The sequence below is a fragment of the Rhodnius prolixus genome, unplaced genomic scaffold (genome assembly GCF_049639745.1).
Source record: "Rhodnius prolixus isolate KJV_2025 unplaced genomic scaffold, Rpr scaffold_8, whole genome shotgun sequence".
In the NCBI taxonomy this organism is placed as follows: Eukaryota; Metazoa; Arthropoda; class Insecta; order Hemiptera; family Reduviidae; genus Rhodnius; species Rhodnius prolixus.
This window is the reverse complement of record NW_027411593.1, coordinates 3137275-3162438: the sequence shown is the minus strand read 5'-3', so window position 1 is coordinate 3162438 and position 25164 is coordinate 3137275. Positions and strand designations below refer to the sequence as shown.

Below are 25164 nucleotides of genomic sequence, written 5' to 3'. Positions count from 1 at the left end.
TATAAAAAAACTTATCGAACTCATTTATTTGTCCAAAAGGGGAAGTTTGTGCTTGAATTGAGGCCATGCTTATCTGCCTTACCTTCAGAAAGCTGGCCGATTTTGATGATACCATTATGCTTCAATATCCCTCTTTCCATTGGAGGGAATATCCTCCTTTACCCAACAATTACGCTAGAATCACTAGACTCTGCCAAGCCTGTCTTAGTCTGAGTAAGCTACTTATTCTGAGAAGACGCGTTGTCTTGTAAGCTCCGCTCTCAACGCAGCACAGGCCCACCTGAAGATTCAATACTTTTTATTTTAATCCGTTGTCATAGAGTTAATCTTTTGTTGCTAATATTTAGCAAATTTGCATGAACTATGTAAGAGCTTATTTAAAATTACAAATCAACAATCCACCACATGTGCTTATAAAAATAGGTTGTGCCCATAATGGTGGACCGGTTCTTTTTCTTCCCGTTGCAGTGTTGAAGTGACCCCCAACTTCCAGTTTGGACCCCCAAGTGGGGGGAGTGGTAGCCCCAACTCTGGGTGTCAAAGTCCTCAATCTAATGCACATTCAAATAGCTCTCTGTGTTATAAAATAATTTTTATGTTCGCTATAAATTTAGTATCAATTACAAAAAAAAATACATAAAATGATTGATGATTGGTTGGGATGATTACCATTATTAGAGAAATTTTATGTTTTTACAACTTTATGTATTTGTTTGTTTTGTGTTTCTGTTGTTTATTTTTTTTAATCAGTTCAGTCTGTATTGCGATATCTTTTTATCGATCAAATTCATTATTTATGATCGACATAACTTCTAATATGATGCTTCGAAAGAAGATGAAATAGCGAGACTGAATTTTCAGCGAAAATGCTTATTCTCAGATCCGTTATGAATGAAACTCAGAGAAAGTAACATTCAGCAAGGAGATTCACTCGACTCTCTCAACCTTCTAATTCAGTAATATTCTCTAAACTCGGAATATATGACCGACAGTAATTCTTACCAACATTACAGTTTGTAAAAACCGTACACTACGGGTGCGTTCCACTAAGCGACCACAACGACCATGCTCACGACCGAGATTTAGCCCGTTCCACTTGCTTGCGATCGTTGCGATCGAAAACCCAAGTGGAATGGACTGTGGGCGTTTTAACCGTTCATGTAAACATTACATATGGCGGCCTCGAAAATAAGTTAGAAGCTTGAAGAGGTTATTTTTTAATTTTAACCCCGTTTATAAGCAGTTATAATAAACTTTATTAATTATTGGTAAAGTTGACTTATATTAAAAGAATATTCGTATATAATTCAATTTTTTATATTACATTTTAGTGGAGTATTTATAAAATTTACGTTTAAATAAAATTAAAATGTCTTTTGTGGCAACAGTTGGATATTTATTAATAATGCTTTAGAAAGTTCTTTATCTAGTTCCGATGAAGAGTGGAATGCAATTTTACAAAATCGCAATGATAAAAAGCGAAAACTTAGGCCACGTATTATTAGCTATCAGTGTAATTGATCTTTGTTCAGATGAAGAATTTAAAAGTTATTTCAGGTAAATGATTTTGTGTTATTCAGTGATTTAGTATGTAAAGGGATAAGTAATTATTTATTTATTTATTGTAGACTTTCGAGAAACACATTCTCTTATTTACATGAAATAATACTTTCATTTACATGAGATAATTTTTTCGGTCGCCATATTTTGTTTCAAAAATTGCGCCATATTTCTGAACGCCCACTTCGACCCAGCTCTATAGATGGGGCGTTGTGGGCTTTGCGTGAGCGAAAATAGTGACGTCATTAGTGACGTTTTCGCCACGACCACAACAACCGCGGTCGCCAAGTGGAACGCCTGAAGGTATGTTTTGGTCGTTGTGGTCGCTTAGTGGAACGCACCCTACATCGAAATATAACCTTACAGAGAAACCTACCCCATACAAAGTTTATAGAATAGCCTAGGAACCATTTTCTGGAAGTTTTTATCCATTGAATGAAGAGTTATTTCCGGTCTAGGAGTTTTCTTAAAAATATATGTCAACAATACATTAAAATCCTTTCTAAACAATATACAAAGATGGGACCGTCCCTTAGAGGAAAGTGGTACTTTCGAGGGAATTTAGCAGGTATTCTGGAGTAGTCCGCTCAAAGATCATCTTGACGGACATAAAGGGAAACTCTCATCCTTAGTTAATCCTCTCCACTTACAAACCTAAAGGAAAATTAAGAAGCAGGTGTATAAACTAGCTTGTATAGAATCATTCCTAAAGAATCCCTTTGTATTCTAATTTTGGCACCAATTAAACTCATCTTAAGCAGTATTGTTTCAAGAAAGATTGATTATGGTATGTGTTTTAATTAGTAATTATCTCTACAAAATGCTGGTTATTAGCAAACAGTGGAGATGAGATGAACCGCGGTGACGTGACTGACGCAGGTGTGTGATTCCCACCTGTAACGTCGCTGGTAATGTGGTAACAACTCACTACTAAAACTGTTTACGTGTTCATTTCCGCTTGTAATGTAGCTACTATACGTGTAATCATCCCTAACGAAGTATTTTATTACTTTCTCTATTTTTATTTTTAATAAAATGTTTTCATTTTTAAAGAAGTTATTTTTGATTGCAATTTTGATTTCTGATTGCAATACTAGATAAATTTAATGGCCTTTGTATAAAAAGTGATCAATTTTATGAGGCTATTATTCTCAAAATAGTTTGGATGACGAGGGTGTGACTTTAGGGCCAAAATCCCTCCACAAAAATACCCATTTTGCTGATGAAAACCTATTTTCAATTTTTTGAATTGTCTCAAAAAAAAAGGATTCCAACAATTTCTCTCAATTTTCTTTAAATTCCCTCGTACACATGATCTGTTACTTTTTTCAAAATATTTTCTACGTAAATTCATTTTAGGGGCGTTGAGGGGAAGGCAGGTTATAAAAAAATGTCTTTCTTGTGTGTTATCACAAATTGTATTGGGATTATCGATATTATTCGATATATATAATATATAATTATAAAATAAAAGCAATCTCATTGACAGATCGAATCTAGGATTAGCCCCAGGCCAACTAAGATTCACAGCTGTCCGAACGGATTGAACAACCTTCTTAAGAGAAAACATCTAAGCTCCTCCAAGGTCAAACTGATCCGACCAAATATCCTAAACCTTATCCTAACTTAGGGCTCACACCCTAAACAATCCGTTTCACAAAATTCTACCTAAGTAGGCGATGAAAAATTACAAGAGATTTGTCATAATAACGGATTTTTAACTGATACATATGTGAGACGAAGTTGGCCTGTGCAGTTTTAGAATTTGTTCACAATCGATAAGGCCATATATCTTTCTTAGGCACTTATTTATTTTCTACAGATAAATATTCTGTCCACAATTCTTATCTTCTGATTTACTAGGAGTATGATAATTACTAAAGAATAAAAAGATAACCTTAATCGTTTTATATTTTAACAAGATATGAAAAAATTATTCTTCTAACTTTTAATTGGCTGAATAAATTGCATGATTACGTAATCAACTTTTTCTGAATTAAAAAAAAATGAACTCTTAAATTATTGTAACATATCTGATTAATAGTAGCGCTGTAGGTTGTGAGCAAAGTAACTAACTGTTACTGTCAAGAAAAGATTTCTGAGTGATTAATACCAATCATTTACAACCATCAGTAAACCTTATCTACATTTTCTAAAAATCCTTGGAATCAGAACAGCGTAAACCCTATCCGATTGTGATAAATAGGGTTCAAATGTAGTAAACAAATAATTAATAGGATGCATTATGACTCAAGCCTTAATAACACTACAATCACTTTACAGTCCCGATAGATCATTTACCTAGCAAATGGTATGTAAACTAAAATGCTCAATATGTCTACCATTGCACTTCAGTTGTTTGCTAATCTAGTAAATGTGTTTCCCATTTATTTATAAAAATATACGTGTCAATTTTGAAGCCATTATTTTGTTTTACCAGCATGTGACATCACACTGCGACCTGCTATGTTTACAGCACTCCCCACACTGAGGCTTGGCGAATTCCTCTCCAACTCCAGTTTTTGGAAAAATTGAAAAGATCTGAGTAGACTCCAGAGAGAGTATGTCCTTCTCCAGCACCTGGTCATTTCCCAGATGTCTCCCAATCACCCTCTAATAACGGTGTCGCAAACAGGTTTATTAGGGTTTGCTTGCTCCAACACCTCACAGAATTTCCAGATGGTTTTGCAGTCTTAGATTTTTATAATTAACTTAATGCTAGTTATTCACAATGTGTATTTTATTGTTATTGTATTTTTATTAAAAAGCAAAGCCTTTAGAATGAACCAAGCTTTCAAAAGCAGTAGTTTATTAACCTCATCATCCTAATAGTTCTTTAACATAAAATGTTTCTTATAAGTGTTTTTAAACAGCTAATACCACATCCTGTTAGCGGTTAGTTATATAAGTTATAAAAACAAATCAAAAAAATGACTCCCAGTTCGACCCACCACGCTGGGGTTAAAGTTACAGTCATAAAGTACTCTGTGCCATATAAGAACAAGCAGTTACTATGGGCTATGGTGTTCACTGGGAGAGGCAACAGGGGAGGGGATATAGAGATGAGCTGATGAAGACGATGTACTCTGGAAGTAACAAAGAAACTTCTCATAACGATACTTCACAACTCTCAGTTTTCTTCCCTTTTTAATCCTGCAAGTTTGATGTCCTTTATTTTGTAAGTCACTGCGGCACTTTTGATGTCTAACAGGAATTCAAAGAAAAAGGTTCATTGAGTGGTATGGTTTTGTTAGTTTAATTAAACTACTTCCGTTTTTTTTTTTTTTAGTCTCTATAGTTGATTATAATGTTCAAATTCAAGTAACAAGCGGAACAACCTTTGAGATATATTACTGAAAATATGTTCCACAGCCCTGAAGGTGACCTAAGGTCGTAAGCTTGGCAAAATAATGACTTCCTTCCTTATTCTTCTTCCTTATGGCTTATTGAATTGGTCACCAAAAACGATGAACAATACTCTAGAACAGTGATGGCGAACCTATGACCCGCGCAAGCTTTTTCACTGACCCACAATTGCTAGGCAACCATTTGTTTGTTTACGCGGGTTGATTTAGATTTTCTAATTGTGTGGATAATTTATATTCTATCTGTATTTTTTTCCAATCACGCATTGACACAAAAGCAATTTAAATGCTATCTATAACCTTTAGTTTGATCATTACTGTTCTAAAACGCAATGACGATAAATGCTTTTGTAGTATTTGAAATAAAGCAAAAATGTTTACAAAATATCAAATAAAATGTATAATTTTACTCATATTTTGTTTGTTAAAAAAATCGACAACCCAAAGCAAATAACCATATTTAGATTTTTCTTCAGATAAAACACACTTTTGTAAGGTTTTGTTCAGTTATGTTGGTAAAAAGAGACTTCCATAGCCACTTGTTTCGTCCCGTTTTACTCGTTAAGCCAACTGAATTTTAAAGATATTTAGTTTTGGAAATATTCAGTTTAAAATTTTTAAACTTAACTCTTGTGCAAATGGGCATTAGTGACCCAAGAGCTAGTACTAAAAAAAAAAAAAATGAACAAAATTTGACCCACGTCTCAAAAAAAGGTTCGCCATCCCTGGTCTAGAATGTTACAAATCTAGAATATGAGCAAAAATTTTATCAATTTGAAAAAATTGTTTTAAAAGAAAAATTCATTTTTGAGTTATGCCTGACCTCGCACAAGGAACAATTGGTGAAAAACAAGTTTTCCGAACAGAGAATTTCTGTGAAAACTTCGTATTGAAGACCTTAAACGTTTCACAAACCGTGAATAAAAATAGACCTATAAATTTGCTCATTGTTGACGAATTGCCGCCAGCTGAACTGAAAACAATGGTAAAACTAAAGTAGAACACGCCAAGCCTAACAGTCTGACCAATACAGCTGATAAGTTCACTGCCACATGGTTCAGTGTTGCCGAGACATTGAACCATTCTTGGGTTCATTTTAAATTTAAAAATAAAACACGGAATACTTTCTCATTATTTCTCTCATAGCATTATGGTCATGGTAATGGCAACATGCCAAGCTGTCAATATTCTGCCTCATTTATCTTCATAATTATGATTCATAATTATCATTTTAGTAAGAGTAATTAAATAACAAATATGATGTGAAAAAAGAATAAAAATTCTTCCATTTATTTAAAAATTAAATTTCAAATTTGAAAACACTCCATTTTAATAGAATGATACTATTTATGGAAGCGTGTCCATCAGAGCTTTCCCGAAACCCCCATTAAAATAGTTTTTCTCACGAGAAAAGTTTTCCAATTACATTGATAAAAATCTTTTCCTTCAAAGCACTTTACTTTCGCACTTTAGTCTCGGCGCTTAACTTGAACTCCTTCCTAAATCTGCTTCTGGTCTGCTGCTGCATGGGCGCGTCTTCTTTCTCAAAACTGGACCAGCCAAGATGACGACTTTATCTTCTGAGTACCGGGAAAATGGATGCGAGACAATTTTCCTTAAGTGTCATTTCATTTAATTATCTGATATTACTTTTAATCCAATTTTGGAGAAAATAAACAATTTTCCTAAAAAGTTTGACTGAAATTGTTATTATCTGCTGAACTTTATCTTTTAAATAAGTATGATACTTACCGCAGCTTTTTCTTCTTTTTTCAGCTTGAAAATTTGTCTGGGTACGAGGATGTGCAATTGTTGTAGTTAATCTTGCATGTTTGTTGTGTCCTTCGGGTGTCATTATATTGGTCATTCTTTGGGAGTTGTTTGCCTCGAATATAGCGGAGCCTAAATGATTTGTTTACATTACCACCAAGTTCTTTGTGTAAAGAATAGTTAAATAAACATTTTTATTTGCTTTAGCTTGTTAGAATCTGTTTAATGGTTTTGAAACAATATATTTTTTTAAAAAACTATTAAAAACAAAGAACAATGAAGCTTTGGGTGTACATTGTGAACCCCACAAGGCATTTAGGTTTTAACCAGATTAAAAGAGTTTTTTGTTAGCCAGGACTTGGTAAAAAGGTCCTATAAGTGTACAATTGTAATTATTGTTTAGAACTTTATCATAATAGTTTAATGACGTAGTAAAAGTAAGAAAGGGAATTTTGGTCAGTTTAAAAGAAGGACTGGATGCCTGTAGGCTATAATTATGTTTTATGTCTAACTGGGTCTTCAAGCTCGCTCACTGTTCCTGCCGAAGAGGTGGCCTAAGAAAATGACCTATTGTTTAAACTCCGTAATCTCGTCTCCATCTAAGAGTACCTGTCAGCTTACACTTGGGCGCTCCTTGTTTTTATTCTCTTTCTTTTTTTAATTTTACTTTTTCTTTCGTTTCGATCTTCTTCTTTCACTTCCTTTAACTATATTTATAGGATGTACCACGTTGAAGTCCCACCAACACTATCTGGCAGATTATATTTTAACATTGAAATCCAAGATAGATAATAAATCATTAGGTCTTGGCCAAGTCCTAGAAAGTCTGTTCAAACCTAGAGACGATAATTGTTAGCCTTTTAAGGACTAGGTGCCCTGATTCTCAGGATATAGAGGCATTGAAACGGCCTTTTGCGACATTCCAAAATGCCTCGTAATTGCACCCGTCAAAGACTGGGTGGATATCCCAGACGAATCAAGTTTTATCACCAGCTTCTGGCCTAAACTCTCAATGGGATTACTCCTACAAGGTAGGTTGGTTATTCGGATCATCTTAAGCTTTTTTAAACGGCCATTGCAGACAGTAAATACATGTATCACATGGCAGCGTGGTCTGTTTAGGTTTTCCAGAAATAAGAAGAAACTGCTAGGGATTTGATAGTACCTGCTGCTGGAAGACTTTGGGTTAAGAAAGAAGCGGTTGGCAATCGGTCTGATATGGTAATCATGAAATAAATCCTAAGTGTAAAGCCATTGGTTTGGTCTTTAAAATGGAGTCCCAATTAATCTCGAGAATAGCCTCCAGCTTAGAGGTTTTTTTTTATTGCATTCACCCTCCTACAGTAGGTTTATCAAATCAGTACAAAATCGATGCATTATTTTAGGAACTCGATAATCGAAACTATCTCCGAACGACACCACTAAAGTTTAGAAATTCGCACAAGCACCTCTCTTGTTATCATGCCACAAACAAATATAATGGTAAAGAGATCAAGATCTTGATTCACCTAGAAACACTTTTGTTTGCGAAGAAGCTGCAGGAATAGGGGTGAGGAAAGCATAGAAATCCATACCTGGCTGTTTGAAACCTATCATTAGATAATCATGCTCTTTGTGTTGGCAAGTGAAGGATGCTGATCCTACCGCTGGGTAGACTTGGTGGGTTGAACATATAGAAGCACCTGTACAGGAACATTGGCTGGTGAATATAATAACGTTAGAGGTGTAGGTAACCTCTCAGACCTGCTGCAGGTAATAACTCTGACCCTCTGAATCAATTTCTTGTCAGCGTATACGCGGAGGAATGAAGTGGGCCTGCATTTCGTCCAAAAAAAAAACTCCAATCTCCTTCTACTTTCGTTTGTCACTGTACATTAAATGGTCTGATAATGAACAAGCTACATATTATCTATCGTATGAAAAATTATCTCACTTAATATCAACACTGGCAAGTAGCTACCATTTCATTAATAATTCTCGTTACTTTTATGGTGTAATCCAGACAATGGCGAAAAGAGCGAATGACCCCACGAACGATCCTTAAAACGCTTTGTAAGGAGTTGTAAATTATTAGGCTTCACTTTTTAAGCAATTCAAAGCAGCTTCTGATTCAAAACAGTTTCTTTTTCTGTGAATCGTTTTTGTCGTTTAGATTTTTGTTTTGCTTGTGGCAGTTATATAATCACAGTTGACGCAGGTGACTTTAAAACATTACCTAATCATAATCAATCTCCTTAAAAATGTATTCTGTGTCCAATTCTGACATAATAATTATTGTGCAATTGAGAAACAAAACAAAAATCGGCTCAAATTTGTTCATCATTCCTTAATTTTCAAAAAATCCTTCATTAAAAACCTGCTTCTTATTAAAATTATCCCTAATAATTGCAAAGTGTTTCTGTAGAAGTAAGACTTCGAATAAACCTTAGTGTTTTAATAACCAATAAAAATAGTCTGGCAGATATTTGTGAATGCCATAAGGGCGTGTACCCGAGAGATTGTACAGTTAGTTCCCTCTGTGTGCCTCTAAATGACACACATGTGTTCAGAACAGGAAAGGCGGAGAATGCACTTTATTATAAAACATGTGTTTCACTTACAAGTTGGCTTGTATATTCTGGGGCTCACCAAACTTACAAAGTATTATTGTCTTACTCATGTATGGGTGCTGCTACTTAAACTTTCTTTCTCTTAGCTACCATTCTCTATTTCTTCTTCCCCCTTCACTGGCCTTTCTTATCTCAAGGTTTCTTTTAAATCACTAGTAAGTGTAAAAACTCAATAAGCACTCAAGGAAGCTGTCAACTTACTACTGTGTCAGCCTTTACTTAGAAAATTAAACTTAACGAGTTGACAGTTTTTATGGCAAAAAAAAAAAAAATAATGAAGAAGGAGACTTAGTGTCTGAAGTTGAACTATGAGCCTGAATGTAAACACCTATTTCAAACTTCACGAAGGTTATCCGGAAGGTTATTTAGGTAACAGTGTTCCCAAGTTTTCAGACAGAGCAAGATACTAGAAATACTATTTTGAGGGCCGCCCCTCCCTCGTTAAAATAAAACTGGTGTGCACACTCGCACGACTTTCTCTTACTGATGTGCTCAAACGTTCCGACTCATAGATTCTCTCCAAACTCAAGTAATTTGAGTCATAATCTGCACGAAGTCAGTTCCTAAGACCTCTTAGAAAATTACAAAAACTGGCCAGTATTCACTCGCATCAGTTTTTCTTACTTCTTTTCCCAAGGTTTTAAGCGCATATATTACCTTTAAAACACCAAATTTTGCAATTATATACCAACAAATAGTATTAATTAAATGTCTCTAAGAATGCAGCTGTGTATCATCCGCACGGTGTTAGTAATTGATCTTAAAAATAACCTTTTGGAAAATTGTTTGTTCTCTGAACATAAATACATCCAAATTTAGATCAAAGCCCCAGTTTAGGTGAGTCGCTAAATCTTCTTTTAACTTCCAGTAACAAAAGTGAAATAAAAAAAAGAAATAATAAGCCTTGCGAAACTTCTTTAGAAGATGGTATTAAGAAAGAGTTCAAGTTTTGTTGACCAATTTTCATGCATTATACATCTATACTAATATTAAATTTGTATTCATCTGATTTAATGGCGCACCTTAAACATTTGGTATTTATTCCAAATTAGCTGCTACTGATTAGATGTCGCAAACAAACTTTATCAAAAACCTCTTTTATTACTCCACATTTATTAATTTACTAAAATCCAAGTCCAGAAATCGAGCCCAGTACCACAAAACAAATTGGCTTTGCTTGCCTCAGCTCTTAATAACCGCTTCAATACCTTGGACTTCTGCTTGTTATGTATAATACAATATTTGACTATGAAATTACTAATTTAAAATCCTAGTAGGAGGATTATCAGTTCACCTGACGTACGTCTTTACAGAAAAGGCTTCTTCCCCAATTTTTATAATTTCCAAAGCAGTTACCAAATAGTTTCATCAAGTGATTTTAGACGAATTCCTGTGAGAAAGTTTCTCACAGAATATAGTTCTATGGAAGCTGTGATGTCACCTTTCCTTCAAAGTAATAATTTATTACAATGAACTTGTATAATATCGAGTTCAAGTAACTTTTCTAAAAATTTCTACCTTTTATGAAACTTTAATTACTTAAATTATAGCCAAATCTGTTCTGGATCAAAATACCCTTCTAAAACAGTACACTTTGGAGGCCAAGGTGAGTAAAATTTTAATTTAAGTACAATTTTCTATAATCAGAATTGAATAAGTCAAATTTGCTTAAATTTAAAAACAGCTTAGGTTCTTAGTTGCAATTAATTTCATTAAGGACCTTAAAAAACGATTGCCTATAATAATATGATACAACCTTGTTGTAAATCAATTCAGCAGCAAGAATTTTACAGTTTTATTTTTATTTCTTAAATATGGCAGCAATAGTGCCTATAAAAACTTGACCCTAAATAAATTATAATCATTTTACTAAGAAATAGATAAGAGCGATTATTGTGTTCAAGTAGAAAGGAAATCAATCAATTAAACTTGTGACCCACCAGATTTTAACTGAATCTACCCCACTAACTGCCAGGCATTCATTATTCTTATTGTGAAATTATATTCTTAAATGTTTATGAGTTGAGAGGAGTAACATAATCTGGTGTAACCAATCGCAGTTTCAATCATTTTTATTGATCCATTCTCTTTAAAGTTGTTAGTTTTTTTGATGGGAAGATGATAAGAAGTCTGTAGAGACTTAGTAAAGTAATGCATATTACTTAAGGCAGGCTTTACGTCCAAATACTAAATTAAGTGTTACGGAAGAAAGTGACTAGCAAAGAAATACTTTACATTTCTCATATGATGACATTAAATAATATCCAAAGCCTAGACCTGGAATCGAACCCAGCACCACTATTGAGTATTGACGAGTACTTCTCAGCTTTTAGCAAATTCGTTTCTTTTTCAGAGTTGATTAACTGAAACATTAGTTATTAAAACAATAGTTTCAAAAAGCAGTTACAAAAATGAAACAAAACTAATGTAATTTAAGAATGCTTATTTTATATTCTATTTATAAACCAAATCAATAAGAAGCTTATTATTCTTAAAGATAATTTAAATGCTTAAAGAAAATATGTTAGTTACCTTGAGAAAATGAGCGAATCTTGTGTCAATTGTTCAAAACCAGATTCGTTTTTTGAGACCTCATGAATTCTGGTGAATTCAATTTCGAAACTTGACAAAACGAAAATGGTTAAGAAAAGTAACGATGCTAATAAAAGTTCAAAATTCTTTTACAAATAAATGCCGTTATAAGTTTCATTGTCACTTTGGAATTCTATTGTTAACTTCATCGCCACTTTTACTGAACTCATTCCACTTGAATTGTTTTCTTAACCGTATTGATTTGTCGTTTAAACTTTAGAAAGGTATTAACTGTTTTCCAAATCTAACCTTAGCCCAGGTAGTTTTTCTGAAGCATTATTTCTAAAGTTCCTTTGAACTGGTAAACAAAAATATGAATGGATTTTGATTTATAGATAAATGCTGAGTTCAAAGATCTTATTTATCTATATAACTGTTAAAGGCAATTTTTGTTAAAATATTACTTACCTCATGTTGGGTACCCCTTCCCGTAAAGTCTGGAGTAAAACACCACGATTTTCTCTTAAACAAAGTTAAATACTTCCGAATGACAATATTTTGTAGATTTTCAGTAAACTCGGTTTATCCAACATAATTAACCCAAAAATAGAGTAATGTTAGTTTTTCCAGCGGACTTTACGTCCGACTACCAAATTAGGATGGAGGCGACAGTCAAGCATACATTACTAATAAATTCTTACATTAACCATTAAAATAAGATCCAATGCCCCGTCTAGAAAATGAATTCAGCAAAATTATACATCTTAGCTTTCCGGTATTAGCAATTGGACGATTAGTGATTGGGTGATTTGACGATAATAATAAATTTCCTTACAAAAGAATGTAGGAAAGGGCCCCAGAAGCTTTAAAGGATTGTAATTTTATATTGGCCATAACACAATTAATTAATAAATAGTTTTTAGATAATGGCATGATGACGCCATTCTACTAAAAACCGAAAGAAGATGAATTAAAAAGACCATGTACTTGCTTTCGTCACGGGTTTTTGAATTTTAAAAGAATACCAAGCCTATTGTGTAAGGTGAAGGTCGCGCTCCGTCGTCATATCTATTTGTTGTCGTAAATATTAATTATTGTTCAAAGGACGATTTATTCCAATATTTTGCCCTCCCAACTTATTATGTATTCAGTTTGCTAAATCTGTGAAATAATTTGGTGCCTTGTCTGCCATGTTTACGTCATTTTTACTTACGTCATTTTTACTCGCAAGAATATGAAAGTCACTCTGGAACTTCTACTTCAGAACTGTTTTTCCTACTTTTCTTTTTTTGAAAAGAAAATACTCACCTACCTCTCTTACCCCAACACACATTATGAATGCACTTTACTGATTCGAGGCGAAGTATTGTTGGAAATTTTTATGTAGAAATTGTTCAACCAAAAATGCAACTTTGTTACAATCGTACAGATTTTCTATTTTGAGTTGTCTAATTCGAATACCATTTAATCTGGAAAATCGTTGAGTTTTCAATTATTTGATCACTGCAGTTATCTTTTGGAAACCAGGCAATAAACTTCTGCTTGAAATTGATCAATTCTTGGAGACTCTTCACGAGAACTCTCCCAACTCGATTATCATTAAACCTTTTTGCATGTTTATTGACATTACCCTACTCGCTGAACTACAACGTTTCTCTATAAAAATTCGGTAAAGGGTTCTTCTAGAAAGGAAAGATGAGCCGACTTCTTCTTCAAATGCCATTTAACGGCGAAAATATAAGGTCCCAAAATTTATTTTCATATTAAAGAGGATTAAAAAAAATGTCAAAATTTTGAGGTGGAAAAACAGGCCATACAGGAAATACCGTTGATTTTTCAATTATTTGAGATTTAGTTGGCTCCTGTGATTTTCACTAAATATAAATTTTGTTGCAATAAAATGTCTGGGAAAAATTAGTTTTAGCTGAACTATGGTCGAGAGTTTTCTCTTTAACGTGCGCTTTTAGTACGACCTAATTTTTTAACAAACTGTATAACAACGAAGAGTTAAATAACATACTTATGTTTTAAAAATAAGTAATCAACATTTCCTCTGATGAGTCATTTCTAAGTAAAGTATCGTTTCACCCAAAACTAAATCTTACAAAAATTAAAAATATTTGGTAAATTTGAAATTAGAAGAAAGAGTCTTTTAGTTCTGAAGTAAGAGAAATTTATGTGGAATGGGTCTCACCAATTTTGTGCTAATTTTTGAAAAGAATATAATTAATTAATTTAACGGACTAAATTAATTTAGTTAAATGATGTTATGTAATTACGTTAGTGATCTAAATTAATAAGACACTTGAACTGTTTAAATTAGTAGTGAAATGCAAGATGAGTCACCGATCTCACAGACTGACAAACAGGAACTGTATGACAGAATACATTTACTACAGACACTTCTTTTTTTATACATTCATACGGCACTGTAAGCAGTTTTCATTCTACTATTTCTAGCAACATGGCAACACTGGTGGTAATTGCAATATTTCAAATAATTATTTTTATCCCGTACAGTTCAATTGAATAATTTTTATTCAGTAATTCAGCGCACCATTTGGCCTTTAAGCTGTCAGCTTTGATCTGATTAGCTTTGACCCCCAAAAAATATTGTATCTTTACACCAGCTGATCAAGAACGAATGACCCCAATTTATGTTATTATAATTTTTTGTTGGTGTGGGCAATCCGCTCTAATTACTAAAGTTGATTTTTAACATTATACATGCTCGCCTAAATAAAATATGGCTGGAATAAAATATTACAGACTTTTCTTCAAGTCCTTTCTTGATTTTCTTGCTTTAGTACTTTTAGCAGTTACTGGCTGGCCCGTAGCGAAAACCGCTAACCTGGAGGAACAGGAGCTGTCAGAGCTCCCGTCCCTGATAGATCGCCTTCGCCTGGCTCACGGATCTCTTCTATTCTCAAGAATAGGGACATAAAATTGGACAATAGGATTAGAAGCGATCAGAACAAGGATTCTGGAAAAGTGGTTGCCATTTTAGAAATATCCAAACAGGTCATCCAGTCGCCTCCTACGAATACGATGGCATAGGGTTGGCCACTCCACTTAAAGTTATATTCTTGCCCGTATCAGCACAGGATAACAAAGTTTAACGCGTTAAATGTGGCATAGAGGTGTTAAGTTCAAGAAGCTAAGAAGTTCATTATAGCTTTGTTAATTTGGCTTACGGAGTTAGCTAGTTTTATTGCTTGGAATTATTTCAACAAACTGTGGATTCTTTTAATTTGAGTTGAGGTATTAAAGTAAAATTAATTGGCAATCAAGCAGGCATTGTAATGAGATTATTTTCTATCTAGGTGGTCCAGAAATATAGTCAAGGAACTATTTCTGCAAGCCCCCACTAATCAGAAATTTATTCACTAGGCGCCACGATAGTCGAACGGTCAGGCGCCACGATAGCCGGGCGGTTAGAGGCGAGGTCCGTGAAGCTAATGTGTACTGAGGTATTATGGGTTCGATTCCCGTACTACACCGTAAATTTTATTTAATGGTTAATAAAAGGCATTTGCAGTAAATTATATTTGCTAGTCGCCTCCGTCTGCGACACCTAATTTGGTAGGACATAAAGCTTGCTTGATAGAGTAAGCATTAATATACTTCTTACTTATATTTTTATTGTGTATTAATACATTCCATTACATTTAGGCAGTCGTAATAGTTTTCTTTATCTCGCATAGTAACAATAAGTAACAAAAGGTCACCTTCAACTGTATAATATATACAGTTGGATTACAATATTTCAGATGAAATCACTTTAGTAGAAAACTACAGTCAACCTGAATGAAATACTTACTTTTTATCTTCAAGATCTTCAGAGACTTCTTTTTTTTTAAGTTTTTCTGTTCATAGAACACAATTTACGAATGTCGGGACAATATTTTTGTCCATTATTTCATGCCAGATAAATATTTTGGCAACTGTAAACATTTCAGGATCTGCATGTGCCGAAGTCCCAAAATGGTCGCAGAGCTTAAACCCTGTAATGTGGTAACTTGAAATGGTTAACCTAACCACATATGGTTAGGAGATACCATCACATATCTGACAGTCAATTGGTTTAATTGGTTAGGATCTCATAGTACTAATTATAAGGGTTACAATGTGTTTATTTTTTTTTTAAATAAAAAGTAAAATAAAATTACTCTAACTTAATTATTTCTTTCAATTAAGGAATAAATATATTTTTTCAATTTTATGCTAGTAAAACTTCAGTTCAAAGAGGGTTAAAGGTAGGATTCTAACTAAGGGTAGCGAACAATTCAACTTTTGCCTAATTTTAGTAAAAATTAAATAGTTTGGAAATACAGAGTATAAACAACAATGTAGTGTTTACATCCTTGAGAACTGTAATAAAAGAAAAACTTGTAACTGTTTTTATTAGCAAATTAAACTTTATTACTTTTCAAATTATTATAGTTTAGGACTTCCCATGATAAGTGCTGTTAAGAATTAAGAGAAGGTGAAAGTACATGGGATTATTTTTTTGCAAAAATACACTTTTACATATTTAGGGTTTCGTTCTGAAAATGGATATTTCAGGTGATGAATCAAGGTAGGAAAATGCGCGAAAGCAATACTTCCATAGAGAAGGTGAAAACTCCTAATATCGGGAAGTCGGGCGAAGGAAAATACCTTTTATCTGACTAAAATGATTAGGAGATGTCTCTAAAAAAGATGCAGCATCCATATTGCTGCCAGTATCTAGCCCTCCACAAGCCCTTCCAATAAATGGCTCACATCCATTGTCTCCAGATTGTATTTAATGTTTTGATTGCCTACGCCCGGTGCACAGCACTGGCCATTCATTTTACACAATAGAGTGCGCACTATTTACTTACTGAAATTTACTACAAAACAATTCTTCTTGTTACCAATTCATCCTATTTACAGTTTTTTATTTCACATTCAATTGAAAACATGACCATTATTTCAATTTATCAATAATAACTCAAAAGTGGGGCAAACATTCACTGATTACTAAACTTCTAAATTGTTCTCTAAAAAAATAAACCAATCTAATGCAGCCTACGCACTGACAAGTTGTAAGTCAAAGACTATTGGCTTTAATTAAATCCGAGGCAATTTTGTGGTTTCCTAAAATGGTTTAGTTGCAGGAAAAGTGAACAAAAAAATAGTAAAATCCGATGTAAAAATTCGCGTTATTTTCTCTCGAGATGCTAAATTTTACAATTCATCTATAAGTATCTCATAATGCTCAAACATTCACAGAAAAATGAAAAGCTTTCTTTTGTATTAACGAAATTTGTAGAAAAGCATGGAAAGCACTTTGGGCTTGTGAAGAAATTAAGAAACTTTTATTTTATGATATTATTGGATTGTACGAATCATGGCATCTGTCTGAGAAGGCTGCTTTCCCTGGTTTTTTGAAAAATTATGTATCTGTTGCAGTACCAGCTAAGAAGGAGAAATTGAAAGTTCGGGGCAGTGGCGGTCTGATTATTTTTGTTAAAAAGTGTCTTAATGTGAGTGTAACCGTATTACAATCGCGAGATTGGTGGTTGTCTGTTTTGTTAAAAAATGATTATTCTGTGTTAATTATTTGTTTGGTATATCTGAGACCAGGCAGGGAATATGATTATATCGTTGAGCTGATAAAAAATGATATTTATGAAATTAAATTAATGTATGGCTGCTGTAATTTAATCTTGGCGGGCGATCTGAATGCTAGGGTGGGTAGTTTAGATACGGTAAATAGTGAATGTTTTGCGAATTCTTACCTTAATAGTAATAGAAGCTCGTGTGACCAGATAGTCAGTAATAGAGGACTTGCTTTGACCGATTTACTTGATGAAATGGGTTTTTTCATACTAAATGGGCGTACTATTAGCGATAAATTAGGTAATTATACATTTGTTAGTAACCAAGGGTGCAGCGTAATCGATCTGGTGTGCGCCCCTTTTGAAACTGTTACTGTTATTAATGATCTAAAAATAATTAATATTTCCGATTTATCCGACCACTTGGCCTGCTCTCTTAGTTTAGTGATTGATTTTTGCAGTAGCCATAAGCTAAATAACAAAAATGAAAAATCTGAAATCCTTAAGATTTTCCGTGACACGGACCATCTTAGCAACTTTGTATTGACCCTGAAACATTCATCTCGTATTTATTATAACTGTGTTGACATTAACGATTTGTATACTAATTTTGAATCTGCTATACTTGATAGTATGAACCAGGCAGACATGATTAAAAAAATAACTATTTCTAATTTATTAAATAACAAACCTTGGTTTACGTCTGAATGTTTCATGGCTAAGAAAGCAGTAAAAAATAGTTTTAAAAAATGTTATAACAGTAAGTTTGAAAGAAATTGTGTCATTGAATATCAACAAACAAAAAAGAAATACAAAGGTTTATTGAAGTCATGTAAACAGAAATATTATGACGATACTAAGGAGCGCTTCCGTAATGTAAACAACCCAAATGATTTTTGGAATGTTGTTAATAAAATTAAAAAGACACACTATACAGTCTGCCCTATTGATGTTGAACATTGGGAAAGTTTTTATAACTCAGTGTTTTCTAAATCTAAAGTAGATTTAGACAATTTTTTTGGCTACTACAACCCTGAACTGGATGCTACCATTTCACTAGATGAAATCCATTCGTCTCTAATTAATTGTAAAAATAAAAAGGCAACTGGTGTTGATTTAATACCTAATGAATGTTTAAAAAATCTCCCAGACGAATGGATTCACTACCTACTAAATTTATTTAATAAAATATGGGAAAATGAAAGTGTTCCTGTGTCATGGGGTAAAATAAGACTAAATTTGATTTTCAAAAAAGGAGACCCCTCGGACCCTTACAATTACAGAGGGATTGCTTTGTTCAATACTATTGTGAAGGTTTTCACATTTGTGGTTTATAATAGACTGGTAAAATGGGCTGAGTCTAACAAATTGATTCCTGAAAATCAATGTGGGTTTAGGATGGGTCGTGGATGTAGAGATAGTGTTTTTTCTTTAATATCTGCTATAAATATTCAATTACGCTTAAAGAGAAGGAAAGTTTTCACTATTTTTGTGGATTTTAAAAGAGCGTTTGATTCTATAAATCATTCACTACTGTGGCGGAAGTTGTATCATCTGGGGATCAGTACCAAAATAATAAGAATTCTTGAAAATCTTTATGAAATGTCATCTTTCATTATTACTCAGGGGAATGTTAGCTCACAGGACATTCGTATCACGGAGGGAGTGCTTCAGGGGGAAGTACTCAGCCCCTTGCTTTTTTTGCTATTTGTCTCCGATATGCCTGATTTTTTTATTACTAACGGATCCCGCGGTATTAATATTGACAAGAATACAGATTTACATCTGCTGCTGTATGCTGACGATGTGGCTATTTTAGCTTCCTCCTGGCTGGACACCCAGACAAATTTAAGCATTTTGCAAAAATATTGCCAGAATAACTGTTTAACAGTTAATACCGCAAAAACTAAAATACTTCCTTTCCATAAAGGTGGTCGCACCTCAAATCTCAAGCCTTTTAAGTACGCTATTACTGGTATTGAAATTGTAAACAGTTTTACGTATCTCGGGGTTCCTTTCCACAGGTCAGGTACTTTCTTCCAGACCACAAAGTATTTTCTATCTAAGGGTTCAGCAGCTAATTCAGTTGTCATGAAGGTACTATCCGGTTCTAAATCAGATTCGTGGCGTTCAAATTGTCATCTGTATGACTCTGTTTCCGAAAGTAATTTGTTATATTTGTCTGAGATCTGGGCTTGCAGATACGGATCTTTGATTGAGCGTGGGCAGGTGAATTTCCTTAAAAAGTTACTGTGTTTGGCTATATCAACCCCAGACTCGTATGTGAGATTGGAGACTGGCCGTATTCACACCCAATTGAAGATATTTAAGAGAATGCTCAAATGGTGGGTCTGTCTGCTTAATATGTCAGATGATAGAACGCCTAAGATCTGCTACAACAGACTAGCTGCACTCTTGGATACTTTTGACTTGCCCTTTAACTGGACCCATGACTTGAGAAACTGTTTAACCTCTATTGGCAGATCTGATGTTTGGATGGCTCAAGATGTCAAGTTAATTGAAAGTGAATTTAATAATATGGTATTTGCGTACAGTAACAATTTATTAAGTAAAGATATTGACAAAGTTATCAGTTCTAGTTATAATAATTATTATAGAAGTTTATGTTATTTCAATTTTGATGACTCATATATATTATTTAACACTCATATTAACAAAATTAGAGCTGTCTGTCAGTTACGTTTAGCCTCCAAGCACCATACCAGACTATACATTAAAGGTGAAAAGTTTATTTTCGACAAAGAACAATGCCGTTGTTGCTCACTTGGACATAGAGAGGATATTGTTCACTTTCTGGTAAACTGTCCTTTATATTCTACAGCTAGAACTAAATATTTAAGTAAATATATAAAGAATGTGGACGACTGTAGTAATGTGATCACCATACTGGATATTGTTTCTATTGAACAACTCAATGATATTTACTTCTATATTCATAGCAGCCTTAACTTAAGGAAATTAAAGTTACAAATTTAACTGATTATAAAAATAAAAAAATAAATGTGCTATAAATGTATTATAAACCTAACTGTGTGATTTTATAATATTCAAAAATTCATTTAGTATCCTGTGCTGGTTTATTTAGATTATTTTCTTGTAATATTATTATTATTATTATTATTATTATTATTATTATTATTATTATTATTACTAAGTATTGGTTTTATTTTATCTAAGTTATTATACTGATAAAGATGTTACTTTCTGTTTCTTTTTTATGTAATTTCATTTTTTGTTTTGTTTTATGTTCTTCAATTTTGTAAATACTTATGTAAATACTTTACCCAACTCCCTACAATAAGCCTCAGGCTGTAATGTAGTATAAATAAATTAAAAACTTTGGGAAAAATTTTAGAAAAATGAATGGGATTTTCAGTAAAGTTCCAATTGTGGGACTACATCTCAAAAATATTATCTATACATTTATTATTTTTTAGGTTATATAACTCATAGTACCGTAAATTACGCTCATCACTTTTCCGATCCAAAGGTGATCTCAAACGGATATTTCAAATGCAAACTCAAAATAGAAAAATTTATCTCCTCGATTGCAACACTTTCCTTACGTAGAGAAAGCAAAAAAGCGGCTTCTTTTGAAGTTGTTAGCTTTGATCTTTTATACTTCATGTTTTACAACTCTAATTTCAGCTATAAAAATAATACTTTTAATGTTTCTTTCAGATGCAGACTATTTTATATCATAACTCTAGCGGCAAGGAAGCATTTACTGGCAATCTAAAACAGAAGGAGGTACACCGAGCGATTACGCTGCATCCAGTGAAGCAATATAAACATCTGTATCGAGTGGACAACTACATGAAGGTAATTATTGCAGATATGCTGGCACCGTTTTAAATTATTTAATGCGACTAGCAATAAAGATAAAACGACCAGAAAGCTTATAAAGGTATTTTTTCTTTAACAGGAATTACTTAGGTCATAGTCGATTTTCAAAATGAAATTTTCATCAGAAGTGCGAAAATGGCCTCAACAATTCCCTTTTTTTAAACTTCTCTTGAGATTGAAAACACTTTAGTTGAAGCATCCCCCCCCTTGCCAAAAAAAATTTCACGGATAACTACTACTTTAAGCATGCGCCAATTATGTAAAAATGTACTACCGAGCTAAATTAGGTTGACTGGTAAAAGCAAGAGAATATGTACTCATCATCAAATACTGGATCTGGACTTTTAATTTTCAATTTTGCCTGTGAGTTCAAAAAAAGATGTGGTCCTCACAGTTGTAAGCTGTGATCAGCATTGATACTGTTCAGCTGACCGTACAACAGGGTTACTAGGTTAAATCATACTCGCGGAAATACTATTTTACAGCATGGATTTTTACAGTTACGTTTGATTTTTATTTATTTTGCTACAGTTTTTCCAGAACCAACTGGACATTTGACAGCACTGATGAACGTATCAACCAGTCGCAATCAAACTAACCTTAATTTTTAACGTTTTAACCAAGTTTAATTACATTGATCAGTATTTACAAGAAATGTAATGATTGCAAATTATTCTTCTAGATGTTACGAATACAAGAAATCAAACAACGACTAATATTATTGCACAGAGATATCTTGAAAATGCATGAAATGTTGGGTGTTGCTGACGAAGGGGCTAGAAATGTACCTGATTTCTCTGAATCAAATTCACTAGGTAAGTTTATATTATAAATAACTGTTTATATATTTGTATGTATGTATAAGAACAGTTTATACTACAGCGAGGTCAACGCTTAACGACTTGCTAGATCTATTGCCCAATTGTTGCTAGTCAAGACTCTACATCATCCTCTCCAAGTTAAGTATCTGGAAGGATTCTAGGTAGGCGTATGTCTAACACATGATAAACGCCGAAGCATCTCAATTTTCCTTGATTGATGAAATTGTAGCTCAACAGGAAAAGTGAAAGTGCACTTGCCCCAAAACTTGTATAATCTAAACGATAATTAAATGCTTATCAAGAAAATAACCAGTTTAGAAGAAATGATGTCACCAAGAGCGTGCATTAAAGTGCACTAAAATTGCAACTTTAAACAATATATCAAAACAAAGATATTCCAGAAGTGTTTTTCCGCATATTTTGTTGAATTCCATTACAGATAGTGAGATGTCTTTTGTGTCTAGTAAATTATTGCCACTCTCAAGTGAAAATTTAATTAAGCGAACCTCTTCTAAAACATTAATTCAGTGTAATTTTTTGTTTTACGAACTACATCAGAAAGAACTGAATGTTTTTTTTTTTTTCAAAATTTGGTTTGAGAAACTTTAAACTTTAAAGAAAATTAATAAGAGAAAGTTGAGTGATATCACACTGTATTTTTCACTCTAAGTGGAATCTTTAACAAATGATTTACTTTTAATTAATTTTATAGGTCGACCGGCAGGATTGACTAAATTTATTCCAGCAAATAGGAGTGAAATTATCCCTTGGGATTTCATCCAACGCTCTCTCTATTCAGCGTTCAGCTCCAATCCCAGGAGGAGAATCGATGCCCCACTAAGAGAAGGTCTGGATGATGTCATTAGAGAGGTAAACCTCAGAGGTAAACTATGGTGCATTCTTGGGTGTAACGCAGTTAGTTGGTTGTCTTGTTCCTTCCTTCCAAAGAGAACAGAGTAAAAAAGAACTAGTTAAGATGTTAAACAAATTTATTCTTGTTACAAAAAAATAATTTTGCTAAAATGAATATTGTAATAATCCAATTAATTACTTTCTCATACTTCTACTTAAAAAAATATAAAACTAATGCGATCATTTCAAATTTTCCAGATTTTTTTTTGCAAGTCATTTTGTTTAAATTTTTTTCATAGAGAAAATTGAAATTTGAACTAAGGGGAACCTACCTTTTTGATTTTTTTAATTTTAAGTTTAAACGTATTTATTAAATTCTCTTACTTTAGGTAAGGAGAAGTATTGCGATCGGGTAAAATTTTCTATTTCAAGTCTTTTCCAGAAATATCAGTTTTGAGGTCTTCTGAGTCCGAAACAGTGTGGTTTTTAAAATTATTATCTATTCAATTGATTCTTTTGGTACTCTATTGGTAACACCGAAATTTTTGAGTTAGAAACGGTCTTATTAAAATTATTCCATATTACTATTATTAATATTATTATTTCCTGTTATTATTACTTTGAATTCGGACTTACGTTAGGCCTCCTACTTTAGTTTGGATACTTCTCAGAACATAGTGGATATAGCGAGGTTCTGACGGAAATGTGGGGTTAAACTTCCTCTTAAATCACATCAAGAATCTTTTTTTTTTTCTTTTATTTTTTGTAGTGCAACGTATATTTTTGAAACCTGCTATCTTTTTAATTCGTATTATATCTTTCAAGGAGACTTATTATGTGAATTCCGCTAACAGGAAGTCGTGTGAGTGTCCAGATTTTGGTTCCAAGATAATGAAGTTAATTAGAGATGCAGATCATAAACTGATCGGTAAAACTTGGGTAGTTAAGTTACATAGTTAAAGCTTCTTCAGGAGTACATTTAAAATCGTTCAATTAAATTACAGAAAATCAATTAATCAATAATTAACTAATACTGTTCATTTTTATTTTGTTCAGGTAATGGAGATGATCAACATGTATTCCAGACAGCGTGGCCGAGTTATCGACTTCAAAGAAATACTCTACGCATACTATCGATATAATGTACTGTACGGAGCCGACTATATTGTGGACATGCTGTTGGTCTATAAGAAATATCGAGGCAGGAAAATGACTGTACCCGTCAGAAGGCATTCATATCTTCAGCAACAGTTTTCTGGTATTCACTTCACAAATGTAGGCTAAAGAAATGAAAATGTAGCCCCTTCTACGAGGGTCGTTTGAAAAGTCCGTGCAAAAATAAAAACTACTTAATTTTTTGGGGTAAACCTTTTTTATTTTTCAACATAGTCTCCTTTTAGGCTTATACACTTCGTCCAACGCTGCTCTAGTTTGTTGATCCCTTCCGAATAATAGGATTTGTCCAAGTCTGAAAAATAGCCATTCGTTTCTGCAATCACCTCCTCGTTTGAATAAAATCTTTTTCCCGCCAGCCATTTCTTCATATTGGGGAACAAATAGTAGTCCGAGGGAGCCAAGTCTGGAGAATAGGGGGGATGTGAAACGAGTTGGAACCCTATTTCCATTAATTTTGCGACCACAACTGCTGAGGTGTGAGCTGGTGCGTTGTCGTGATGGAAAAGGACTTTTTTGTGGGCCAATCGTGGGCGTTTTTCTTGCAGCTCGGTTTTCAAACGGTCCAATAACGATGAATAATATGCACCTGTAATAGTTTTACCCTTTTCCAGATAGTCGATGAGGATTATTCCTTGCGAATCCCAAAAGACAGTCGCCATTATCTTTCCGGCCGAAGGAACGGTCTTCGCCTTTTTTTGGCGCAGATTCTCCCTTGGTAACCCATTGTTTAGATTGTTCTTTGGTCTCAGGAGTGTAGTGATGTATCCATGTTTCATCCACAGTGACGAAACGACGCTTAAAGTCCTGCGGATTCTTCTGGAACAGCTGCAAACCGTCCTTGCAACACTTCACACGATTTCGTTTTTGGTTAAGCATGAGCAATCGCGGCACCCATCTTGCGGATAGCTTTGTCATATCCAAATGTTGATGCAAAATATTATGTACCCGTTCATTCGAGATGCCCACAGAACTAGCAATCTCACGCACCTTCACTCTTCTGTCATCCATCACCATATCATGGATTTTA

At 33.6% G+C, this 25164-nt stretch overlaps 1 protein-coding gene and 2 long non-coding RNA genes across 6 annotated transcripts in view; 2 read left to right on the top strand and 1 right to left on the bottom strand.

Annotated features, from left to right (window-relative positions):
- The window catches only part of LOC141450701 (uncharacterized), a 41036-nt gene that overhangs the window by 10415 nt on the left and 5457 nt on the right, over nucleotides 1-25164 (top strand). The window lies entirely within an intron of this gene.
- The window catches only part of Chsy (Chondroitin sulfate synthase), a 39382-nt gene that overhangs the window by 9148 nt on the left and 5070 nt on the right, over nucleotides 1-25164 (top strand). The window contains exons 3-6 of the mRNA XM_074121371.1: nucleotides 21124-21264; nucleotides 21971-22103; nucleotides 22822-22979; nucleotides 24018-24219. Of these exons, the coding sequence (XP_073977472.1) occupies nucleotides 21124-21264; nucleotides 21971-22103; nucleotides 22822-22979; nucleotides 24018-24219 (634 nt within the window). The remainder of the gene's footprint in view (nucleotides 1-21123; nucleotides 21265-21970; nucleotides 22104-22821; nucleotides 22980-24017; nucleotides 24220-25164) is intronic.
- On the bottom strand, nucleotides 5759-12203 carry LOC141450699 (uncharacterized). 4 transcript variants are annotated; one of them, XR_012456232.1, is made up of 3 exons: nucleotides 11837-12203; nucleotides 6678-11667; nucleotides 5759-6610 (listed from the first exon to the last, which is right to left on the bottom strand). It is a non-coding gene; the product is annotated as an uncharacterized lncRNA (long non-coding RNA). The 4 variants fall into 4 exon arrangements; XR_012456233.1 differs by having other exon boundaries at nucleotides 5759-6565; XR_012456235.1 differs by having other exon boundaries at nucleotides 5759-6540.